Genomic DNA, 12,893 nt, shown 5'->3' with positions numbered 1-12,893 from the left:
TTGAGAAGGCACCGGCGCTCCTGTTAGCTCTACAGCCTCATTCATCAGTCACGCGGCCTAGGAGCAGCTCAGCCCCATTCAAGTGAATGGGGCTGAGCGCAATACCAAGCACAATTGCAATACAATGTACGGCACTGTGCTTGGTAAGCTGCGATAAGGCAGCAGCACTCACAGGAGGGCTGGTGTCTTTTTATACATCTGATCAGCGGGGGTACTGAGTGTCGGACCCCTGCCAATCATAACACTGAGTACCTATTCTCTGGATAGGTCATCAGTATAAAAATCCTGGAAAAACTTTTAAGGCTACATTCACACAACCATATGTGTTTTGCGGTCCTCAAAAAAAAACAATGACGTCTGTATGGCATCTGGTTTTTTTTTTTGCGGATCCATTGTAACAATGCTTATCCATGTCCGCAAAATGGACAAGAATAGGACATGTTCTATCTTTTTTGCGGGGCTACAGAATGGACATACGGATGCGTACAGAGCACGGTATCCTGGCCACATTTTTTGCGGAAATGAATGGGTGTGCATACTATCCGCAAAAAAACGGAACGAACACGGAAACAAAATACGTTTGTGTGAATGTATTCTTAGGGTTATGTTAATGGGGTTGCTCAAGTGCCACCACTCTGGTCCTCAACTTTAGTCTTTGTTATTATATGGCTGCAGCGGTGATATAGCCGTATACCCCACATGACCACTGCAGCCAATCACTGGCCTCAGCTGTGTATGGCACAAGACCACTTAGGCCAGTGACTGTTTGCAGAGTTCACGCGAGGTATACAGCTACATCCCTGCTGCAGCCATGTAAACTCAGACTGGAGTGGCAGAACGGGAAGTGGTGAATATAGAATGTTTTCTTTAAAAAAAAAAAAAAAAAAAATTGTCTTTATTGCTGTTCAAATACAACAGTGCAATATATGAAGACATAATTTGACATATCTCGCATTAGTCTGTCTTATACAAATATACAGTAGTAAACCTCATGCTGCACTCTTTATGGTCAAAAGAAAGAAAAATAGAGGGATAGAGAGAAGAGGAAAAGAGAGAGAAAAGAAAAAAAGGGTAAAATGAAGAAGAAGAAGAAAGGGACAACAGGAAGTACTCAATTACTGTTGTAAGGGAACAAACGAAAACTGCCTAACTAATAACCAATATAATAAAAGTAACCAGTCTGGGTATTGACCCATGTCATGGTGCACACTCCCTTTCTTCATCTGGGGAAGTCCATCTTGTCCAGGTTGCCCCATTGATCCCCTATCCACGAAAATGTCAGTCTACAAGGGCAGGGAACCTTGAATCAACTGTTCTTGATACCAGTTTGTCAGTTGAAAACAGTCGGGTAATGCTGTCCTGATATGTTGAGGAAGTACAGAAGAAAAGCTTCCCCAAACAGTGAAGGAAGCCTCCATCATAGTTTCCTTGGGCCCCATGCACACAACGGTATTTATTGTGGATTGCTAAAGATGCGGGCAGCACACCGTGTATCTGCAAGTCCATTCGGTGGCAAAAAAAGATGTCCTATTCATGTCCATTTTGTAGACAAGGATATGACACTTCTACAGGAGTAAAAATAAATAAATGGCAGGGTGCACTCAGCCGGTATCCATATTTAGCGGAACTGCGATTTTCTGACTGCAAAACACCTTCAGTCGTGCGCATGGGGCATTATGTTGGGAAGCTTCCACCAAATCCATTTTAAATAAAAATGCCAATTTATATATATAAAAAAAAAGTGGAGCCTGCTTTTGTAAGAAAACATATAAGATCTCTTTAGTACCCACTGCAGCTATGAAAGTGTAGCATTTTCTGAGCTCCCGGGGCACAATTATAGGTCTCTGGATCCAGGTAGCCAAATATGGCCCAAATTGGATCCTTAGGAGCAACGTTCGCTAAATTAGAGGCCGTGAAAGTGCGTACTCTATCCCAAAATGCCAGAATCAATGGGCAGTTCCACATACAGTGATACAAATTCGTGACTGAGGCACCACGCGGGCTGGAATTTCCTGCCATCTACTGAACAGTCCTATCCTTGTCCATAAGACGGACAAAAATAGGACACCTTTTGCGGCTCTATTGTAGTGAATGGGTCTGCATCCGATCTGCAAATACCGATGGGCCCTAACGGAGTGAGGTCTGCCCTATGAGTAGCTAGAGTATTCTATTGTTCTATGTAAAAATTTGCAGTGTTTGGATATGGCGCCTATAGTGACTGTGCAGAAAACCCTGCACAAATGTATGTATTCCAATCCCTCTCTCCCAGTTTTGGTAGCACATTTGATATGTAGCTCTTAGGGCTCATGCACACGACCGTTGTTGTTCTGCGGTCCGTTTTTCACAGATCCGTTGTTCCGTATCTGAGGTTTTTTTTTCTCCGATTTAAGTCCTCTACCGTTTCGTTATTCCTCAAAACATATCCATATGGTTTCTGTATGCAATTCTTTTTTGGCGTATCGAAAACGGAAACAGTAACTTATTAATCACCCAACACATGAGCAATATGGGCTGGACTTAGCATTTCTACAGTATGGATCCGCAAAATACGGATGTGTTCTGTGTGCGTTCTGTATTTTTTGCGGACCCATTAATTTGAATGGGGCCTCGGACCGCAATTTGCAGACAATAATAGAACATGCACTACTTTTTTGCGGAACGGAAATATGGAAACGGAATGCACACGGAGTACCTTCCGTTGTTTTTGAGGACCCATTGAAGTGAATGGTTCCGCATACGGTCCGCAAACAAAACGAAACGGAAGCGGAAAGAAAATACGTGGATTGAAGGTACGTGAAGGGAGGCAGTGGAATCCAGGGTCACTCCTGCGCCACTTCCTCCAGTATGTGCAGGCTTTTCTCCTTCATGTGTAACAATTTGCCAACAGAAGTGATGCCCGAATGATACCATCTGTGAAAGATTGCATGAGGTTTGCCATAATGAAAGTCTGGGTCGACACAAAGGGAAATATAAAGAAGGTGAAAGGTTATGCATTTGTCTTATTTTGCTCCATCCCCTCCGGGATGTGTACAACAGAGGATTAGAGCTAATCTCCGATCATCGACTGTGTGGCAAGTCAGCAAACAAGTGGTGAGCATGTGTTGCCTTTTGTGTTTTTATTTCTGACAATAGTTAGGATCTCTGCTTGCTAAATAGCACAGCTCTGTTTTCACATGCAGAAGCTGAAAACCCGTCCTAAACTAGTACTTCTCATAGTTGAGGGTTTGTTACAGTTCTATCCAGTCTATGTAATCCTCTGCCGTTTCCCTCAACTGATACATTGTAACAAATTCTGAGATTTGTGCTGCTGCTTTGTTTGGCTCAATGATGATTGTCTAGACTGGATACTATTATAACAAACCCTTAAGTGTGAGATTAGCTTGGTACAGGCTTTCAGACTCTGTATGTAATGAATTATCCTTTCATTCACTGATAGCAAGCAGAGACCTTGACAATGGTGACAAATTAAAAGACAAAGGGGGAGATTTATCAACCTGGTGTAAAGCAGAACTGGCTTGGCTGCCCAGATTCCACCTTTGGAAAATGAATGGTGGAATCTGATTGGTTGCTCTCAGTAATGGCCAGTTCGCCGTGTTCACCAGCGAACACATGCGAGCCGCCATCTTAACTCACAAGTCTGGCGATGCACAGGTAAGTCCTTACCTGTGCCTGTGCGCGAGCCGGTCTGAAACAAATGCGGTCACCGGGAGCAGGCAGTTCCGAGAACAGCCAGATGAAGGCCCCCCCGCGGCTGTTCTCAAAACTGCCTGCTCCCGGTGACCGCATTTGTTTCAGACCGGCTCGCGCACAGGCACACGTAAGGACTTACCTGTGCATCGCCGGACTTGTCAGTTAAGATGGCAGCTCGCATGTGTTCGCTGGCGAACTGGCCATCACTGGTTGCTATCTCCCCCAAAATATATAAAAATGATGCAGAACATGTCATATTCCGCTAATTAAACATCCACCCCAAAAGCATAGTCAGGATTTGTATCACTACCTCCTCTGTAGCTCCTTGATCCGTACCATCATGTTCAGATGTCCCTGGGAATACTGTTCAATCACATCTCGGACATCATATGGTTTGCGGGCTTGCTGGGAGTGTGGGGAGGAAAAGAACCATAGAGAAATATATCAGGGACTGAGGAGGGATGAATAATATACAGTATATCAAACCTGTTGCTATAGTAATTGAAACACCAAATCATAATACAAGCATAAAATAGTAATGAGGTATCAAGTCGTAGCTCTGCCTTTGAGAGCCGTTTTACATTACCTCTAGAGTGGGGCGAACCTGACAAAAAGGTGTTCAGGTTCGGGGTTTAAGTAAATTACGTAATGGATTCCGTTCTCACGGAATCCATCACGTAAGTCAATGCCAGCATGCCAAACGGAAAGCCTATAGAGGCGATCTGTCATAATAGAAAGGTATGGCCAGCAGAACGGAACCCTAGGGCTGGCCTTATGCTTGTATTATGCATCATGCCCGCATTGAATTATGTGATGGACTCTCTGAGAACGGAATCCATTACGTAATTCACTTAAAGCCCGAAAGCAAACTCGAACCTGCCAAAAGGCAGGTTCGCTCAACTAGTTACCTCTAGGTGTAATGTACAGAAGAGTTCAGTAACACTGTGTATGCTTTACTTTACTTATCTTGTACTGATTTTCCGATACATTATGACTTCTACTCCAGTCACAGCCAAAGCGCTTTTAAAGTTTAGTTAGTTACAAAAGATTTGACAAAACACTGTTCTGACAGATTATTATAGCAGAGCCACCATAAGCCAATCCACGTTGCACTGCGGTGCAAGGGTGACAGTGCCCAGAATAGTCTGCACAGACAGTGAAACAGCAGAGGGTGTTGGAAGATGTGAGCTCAGGAGCTTACAGAATTTTGACTGGAGTAAAACAAATGGTCAGTAAACTGTAAGTAATGCAGATTATTTGTAAAGTTGGTACCTATGTAATACTCTGGTACTCATTAGGGTACAGCCACACGGTCAGGTTTCTGCATGCAGTTTTGGAAACCAAAATCAGCAGAGGATCATAAAAGTAGAGAAAGTATAACGGACAGATACAATTTCTCCTCTTCTTTGAATTCACTCCTAGTCCTGGCTTCCAAAGCTGTATCGGGAAATCTGACAGTGTGGCCATACCCTAATCCTGACACATAACGATCTATCAAGAAGCTCTGTCTGGTACCTGGAATTTCCTGCGGGCAACAAAATACTGCATGCGACGGGTGACCTTCACTGCTGTCCTGTGTGCGTCTGTCAGTCTGGAACAGGATAACAGCCAATGGTTAAACTGTCAGTGCCATCATAATGGGGGTAGTAGTACTGGAGGTGGTAGTAACAGTGGTGGTGGTGGTGATGGAGGGTTAGTACTACTGGAGGTGGATGGTGGCGGTACTGGTATCCTTACCAGAACAGTGGGTGACCAGGCTTTTGCTGCCATTTTTGCTGCATTACTGATATTTCTCAAGATAATTATAGAAACAATACATGCAGAAAGGTCAAACAGAAAAGTACTGCTGCACAGGCACACTGAAGTATATACTACTGCAGCACGGATACACTGAAGTATATACTACTGCAGCACTGATACACTGAAGTATATACTACTGCAGCACGGATACACTGAAGTATATACTACTGCAGCACTGATACACTGAAGTATATACTACTGCAGCACTGATACACTGAAGTATATACTACTGCAGCACTGATACACTGAAGTATGTACTGCAGCACTGATACACTGAAGTATGTACTGCTGCACAGGCACACTGAAGTATGTACGGCCTCACGGATACACAGAAGTATGTACTGCAGCCTGGATACACTGAAGTAAGTACTGCTGCGCTGATACACTGAAGTATATACTACTGCAGCACTGATACACTGAAGTATATACTACTGCAGCACGGATACACTGAAGTATATACTACTGCAGCACTGATACACTGAAGTATATACTACTGCAGCACTGATACACTGAAGTATATACTACTGCAGCACTGATACACTGAAGTATGTACTGCAGCACTGATACACTGAAGTATATACTACTGCAGCACGGATACACTGAAGTATATACTACTGCAGCACTGATACACTGAAGTATATACTACTGCAGCACTGATACACTGAAGTATATACTACTGCAGCACTGATACACTGAAGTATGTACTGCAGCACGGATACACTGAAGTATATACTACTGCAGCACGGATACACTGAAGTATATACTACTGCAGCACTGATACACTGAAGTATGTACTACTGCAGCACTGATACACTGAAGTATATACTGCAGCCCGGATACACTGAAGTATATACTACTGCAGCACGGATATACTGAAGTATATACTACTGCAGCACTGATACACTGAAGTATATACTACTGCAGCACTGATACACTGAAGTATATACTACTGCAGCACTGATACACTGAAGTATGTACTACTGCAGCACTGATACACTGAAGTATATACTGCAGCCTGGATACACTGAAGTATATACTACTGCAGCACTGATACACTGAAGTATATACTACTGCAGCCCTGATACACTGAAGTATATACTACTGCAGCACTGATACACTGAAGTATATACTACTGCAGCACTGATACACTGAAGTATATACTACTGCAGCACTGATACACTGAAGTATATACTACTGCAGCACTGATACACTGAAGTATATACTACTGGAGCACTGATACACTGAAGTATGTACTACTGCAGCACTGATACACTGAAGTATATACCACTGCAGCACTGATACACTGAAGTATGTACTACTGCCGCAATGATACACTGAAGTATATACTACTGCAGCACTGATACACTGAAGTATATACTACTGCAGCACTGATACACTGAAGTATATACTACTGCCGCACTGATACACTGAAGTATGTACTGCTGCACAGGCACACTGAAGTATGTACGGCCTCACGGATACACTGAAGGATATACTGCAGCATGGATACACAGAAGTATGTACTGCAGCCTGGATACACTGAAGTAAGTACTGCTGCACTGATACACTGAAGGATATACTGCAGCACGGATACACTGAAGGATATACTGCAGCACGGATACACTGAAGGATATACTGCAGCACGGATACACTGAAGGATATACTGCAGCACGGATACACTGGAGTATATACTGCAGCACGGATACACTGAAGGATATACTGCAGCACGGATACACTGGAGTATGTACTGCAGCACGGATACACTGGAGTATGTACTGCAGCACGGATACACTGGAGTATGTACTGCAGCACTGATACACTGAAGTATGTACTGCAGCACTGATACACTGAAGTATGTACTGCAGCACTGATACACTGAAGTATGTACTGCTGCACAGGCACACTGAAGTATGTACGGCCTCACGGATACACTGAAGGATATACTGCAGCATGGATACACAGAAGTATGTACTGCAGCCTGGATACACTGAAGTAAGTACTGCTGCACTGATACACTGAAGTATATACTACTGCAGCACTGATACACTGAAGTATATACTACTGCAGCACGGATACACTGAAGTATATACTACTGCAGCACTGATACACTGAAGTATATACTACTGCAGCACTGATACACTGAAGTATATACTACTGCAGCACTGATACACTGAAGTATGTACTGCAGCACTGATACACTGAAGTATATACTACTGCAGCACGGATACACTGAAGTATATACTACTGCAGCACTGATACACTGAAGTATATACTACTGCAGCACTGATACACTGAAGTATATACTACTGCAGCACTGATACACTGAAGTATGTACTGCAGCACGGATACACTGAAGTATATACTACTGCAGCACGGATACACTGAAGTATATACTACTGCAGCACTGATACACTGAAGTATGTACTACTGCAGCACTGATACACTGAAGTATATACTGCAGCCCGGATACACTGAAGTATATACTACTGCAGCACGGATATACTGAAGTATATACTACTGCAGCACTGATACACTGAAGTATATACTACTGCAGCACTGATACACTGAAGTATATACTACTGCAGCACTGATACACTGAAGTATGTACTACTGCAGCACTGATACACTGAAGTATATACTGCAGCCTGGATACACTGAAGTATATACTACTGCAGCACTGATACACTGAAGTATATACTACTGCAGCCCTGATACACTGAAGTATATACTACTGCAGCACTGATACACTGAAGTATATACTACTGCAGCACTGATACACTGAAGTATATACTACTGCAGCACTGATACACTGAAGTATATACTACTGCAGCACTGATACACTGAAGTATATACTACTGGAGCACTGATACACTGAAGTATGTACTACTGCAGCACTGATACACTGAAGTATATACCACTGCAGCACTGATACACTGAAGTATGTACTACTGCCGCAATGATACACTGAAGTATATACTACTGCAGCACTGATACACTGAAGTATATACTACTGCAGCACTGATACACTGAAGTATATACTACTGCCGCACTGATACACTGAAGTATGTACTGCTGCACAGGCACACTGAAGTATGTACGGCCTCACGGATACACTGAAGGATATACTGCAGCATGGATACACAGAAGTATGTACTGCAGCCTGGATACACTGAAGTAAGTACTGCTGCACTGATACACTGAAGGATATACTGCAGCACGGATACACTGAAGGATATACTGCAGCACGGATACACTGAAGGATATACTGCAGCACGGATACACTGAAGGATATACTGCAGCACGGATACACTGGAGTATATACTGCAGCACGGATACACTGAAGGATATACTGCAGCACGGATACACTGGAGTATGTACTGCAGCACGGATACACTGGAGTATGTACTGCAGCACGGATACACTGGAGTATGTACTGCAGCACGGATACACTGGAGTATGTACTGCAGCACAGATACACTGGAGTATATACTGCAGCACGGATACACTGGAGTATGTACTGCAGCACAGATACACTGGAGTATATACTGCAGCACGGATACACTGGAGGATATACTGCAGCACGGATACACTGGAGTATATACTGCAGCACGGATACACTGAAGTATATACTGCAGCACGGATACACTGGAGTATATACTGCAGCACGGATACACTGGAGTATATAATGCAGCACGGATACACTGGAGTATATACTGCAGCACGGATACACTGGAGTATATACTGCAGCACGGATACACTGGAGTATATACTGCAGCACGGATACACTGGAGTATATACTGCAGCACAGAGAGAGTTATGCAGCATGGCGAAACTCATGTAAATATTGCAGTAGCACATACACACACATCCATAGAAATGCAAGAAAATAAAAAATCTTGCCGTCGCTTCTAGGGGACACTTGAATGAAATCAGTTGCAGTGAGCACCCCCTAGGGGCAGTATCCCGAATTGAATTTAAATTACCTTATTCAGGGGACCCATGGGGTGCAGGTCTTTCAAAAGCTAAAAAGCTGCAGCACTGCAAGGTACTGCCACTCACACAGACAGTACAAGTGAGGGTACACAAACTCTGCATGCACATCCAGGGCACACACACTGCAAATCTGCAGGAGCTCCTGTATAAAAGTGGATTGCATGCGGCTGATTTTACGTAATCTGAATAAACTTTAGACTACGCTGCTTTCTAGTACACTTTGGTGGATAGTCAGTACAGTTTTGCTTGAAATCTACATCAGCTCCTGACTGGCACAGATATCAGTTCTGCTGCATGGGGGGCTGGAAATGCACCATGATTATTAACATGCACGTGCCGCTTAATAAATGTGGCACATTTCATGCCGGTGCAGCACATATTAGGACGGGTGTACAAAATAAATCTCCCCGTTTGTAGTAAACAAGAATGTTCCCATTCACTGACAACAAGCAGGAATTGAAATACCAAAGGGGTCAATTACAACGGCGTAAAAAAAAAAAAAAAAAAACGCTGGAAGACCCCATTTAATGCCTTTTTTAATGTGCTTTTCGCATTGTTCTCGCTACTTGTGGCGAGGGAGTAACGGAGGCCGACTGGGACGTTGGGCCCGACACATAAAGTGGAGTGAGAACAACACCATTCAAGGGCTGGAGTCGTTTTTGCCTGCTGCGAGCCTAACTCATAAATTAGGCTTTTTCTCCACAAAGACCGGCGTATAACACTGGTCTTTGTAAATGACCCCCAAAGTGTATTAGAAAGTTGCAGAACTTGACATCATACACAAACCACTCAAAACCTTTTTGAACCGAGCCCCCTCTTACGCAGTTTTTCCTGCACTCTCCCTCACCTGCTCATAGTGCTGCCAGGGAGAAAAGAATAGTGATTACATGGGGCGGGCGTCAGACTGGGCACAAGTATGTACTTAGTAAAAGGGCTTAAAGGGGTTAACCAATTTTTTTTTTTATTTCATGCCCCCCCCTGCATTGATTAGAGTAACAACTTTTTCATTGGTACTTATTAAAAGTTGCTTACCAGCCAGCGCTGCGCTCCGAGTCCAATGATATGCTCCATGGCACAGCCATGATCATATGTCGTTCATGGTGCATGTGATCCTAATTCTAGTTCTGTGGTGAGAGATTCCTACTCACGCATGCGCTGATAAGTACCAATGAATAAGTTGTTACTCTAATCAAGGGGGGAACATGAAATAAATAAAAATCGGATAACCCCTTTAAAGGGTCATTAAGCAGGAGGTCATCAGCATGTGATATTGAAAAGGGGTCTGCTTTTTTAGAATTCCAGAAACAGCACCCTTCCATGTCCATGTGGCTACATCTGATATTGCGGCTCAGCTCCATTTGCTTCAGCAGCATTCCCTTGAATGGGGCTGAGCTGCAGTACCAGACACAGCCACATAGGCGGGAGTGTTGCTGTTTGTGCAAAAGAAGCTAGCCCTTTACTAATGTAAGGGATAGGTTAAAAATAAAATATTCTTCCCTTAGGAATCTGTAGTTTTATATTAGATGTTTCCCCTCTGCTGTATCTGCTCCCCTCTTGCGGCACATAGTCTCATACACACACTGGCCCAGATTTACTAATGTGTATGTGCCTAAAATCTATCTATAAAGTGGCGCAAATTGGTGCAATTTTGGCACAATTTGGTCCAACTAGGGTTTCTACACTTTTTTTTTTGACAGTGAGCCCCTGTGATAAATCTGGTGCAGGACTAGACAGTCTTAGGGCTCATGCGTGTGTGCCCTGTGCCAATAGCGGTCTGCAATGCACGGGCACCGTCAGTGTGCATGCTGTTTGCGGATGTGGATCCATTGACTTGAATAGGTCTGCGATTTGCAAGAGATGGTCCGCATCGCAAAAAAAAATAGGACATGTTCTAGTTTTTTGCAGTGCAGAGGCACGGACTGAAATCCCACAGAAGCGTTTTGTAGTGCTTCCGTGGCCTTCCGATGCGTGCCTCCGTATCTTGAAGATTGCGGAGCCATTCAGGTAATTGCGGTCTACAATAGGGGCCTGGGGCACACACGCTAATGTGCATGGGCCCTAAGACTGGGTTCATATCACTGTCTCATTTTCTGTTCTTCTGATCCATCAGAAGAACAGAAAACAAAAAAAAACTAAAAAACGGATCCTGTATTTTAAGCATCCGTTACGCACATTTGCATCCATTTTAGCCATTTCCATCTGAGATCAGTTTTTTTTATGGAAAAAAAAATCCTGCACGCAGGTCTTTTTTCTGTCTAAAAAAAATGATCTCAGATAAAAATGGCTAGGGATTCGTTTTTTTCTAGGATCTGTTTTTTCTAGGATCTGTTTTTTTTACAGGATCTGTTTTTTCTAGGATCCATTTTGTTACAGGATCTGTTTTTTCTAGGATCCATTTTTTTTACAGGATCTGTTTTTTCTAGGATCCATTTTTTTTACAGGATCTGTTTTTTGTTTCTGTTCCTTTGATGACAGATCAGAAGAATGGAAAATGAAATGGTGATATGAACCCAGCCTAAGTTTACACCATCTTCAGGATTAGTAAATCTGGGCCAAAGCAAGAGAATGTGCAGCTGCATCCCCCTCCTCTCCCTCCCCCGACGTTGTAGAACCTGAGGAGGCGTCTGAACATTTACCAGGATTTAGATACAAGGAACGGAGGACTAATTATTGCATATATTGTTAAAAATATTGTAAAATAATGTTTGGGAAAGCTGCATGACAACCTGACAACCAGTAAGTATGCCATGACAGCCCCCACTCCTCTGTTATACAGAATAAAAGGGGTTTAATGCGGCACAATTTTGCCATTCAGGAATAAAAGAAAGCTGGGTGCCATAATGACTGCCACATTGGTGTCTTCCCATGAACCAAAAAATGGCTGTATGACAAAGATGGAAACATTACTGATATAGATGCATATGCTATATACATGCAGCTTCTGCTTAGTGCCCCTTTACAGATACTGGTAGACTACCCTTCTCACCCCCTCAAGTGCCAGCTGTCTGAACCTTACTGTGATATATCTGTCACTGCCGGCAGAGGGCTCTCCTCGCTCGCTGCATCCATGTCATCAGTGTAGCTGTTAGTCCTGGAGATATCTGGCAGAGATTCGTCCGGCCGACCCCTCCCTGCAGAGAAATGAAGGGTTACATGAGATATAAATCCAGAAGGTTAGGCTTTGCTTATCTTCAGTTACTCCAATGAAAGCCAAAGCAAGATTCACAATTTATTCTGCTTTCTGTTGGCTCTCAGCCTGCAAGACTCCATGGGGAGATTTATCAAACCTAGTGTAAAGGAAAACTGGCTTAGTTGCTCATAGTAACCAATCAGATTCCACCTTTCATTTTTCAAAGCTCCTTTGAAAAATGAAAGGTTGAATCTGATTGGTTGCTATGAGCAACTAAGCC

The 12,893-nt window shown here is 43.4% G+C and overlaps 1 protein-coding gene across 1 annotated transcript in view; it reads right to left on the bottom strand.

Annotated features, from left to right (window-relative positions):
* The window catches only part of LOC120986936 (potassium voltage-gated channel subfamily KQT member 1-like), a 111,860-nt gene that overhangs the window by 2,985 nt on the left and 95,982 nt on the right, over window positions 1-12,893 (bottom strand). The window contains exons 12-15 of the mRNA XM_040415622.1: window positions 12,500-12,614; window positions 10,331-10,342; window positions 5,206-5,281; window positions 4,001-4,095 (exon numbers count right to left, since the gene is read on the bottom strand). Of these exons, the coding sequence (XP_040271556.1) occupies window positions 4,001-4,095; window positions 5,206-5,281; window positions 10,331-10,342; window positions 12,500-12,614 (298 nt within the window). The remainder of the gene's footprint in view (window positions 1-4,000; window positions 4,096-5,205; window positions 5,282-10,330; window positions 10,343-12,499; window positions 12,615-12,893) is intronic.

Source organism: Bufo bufo, chromosome 1 (assembly GCF_905171765.1).
Source record: "Bufo bufo chromosome 1, aBufBuf1.1, whole genome shotgun sequence".
In the NCBI taxonomy this organism is placed as follows: Eukaryota; Metazoa; Chordata; class Amphibia; order Anura; family Bufonidae; genus Bufo; species Bufo bufo.
The sequence above is the reverse complement of the archived record's forward strand: the minus strand, read 5'-3'. Positions and strand labels throughout refer to the sequence as shown.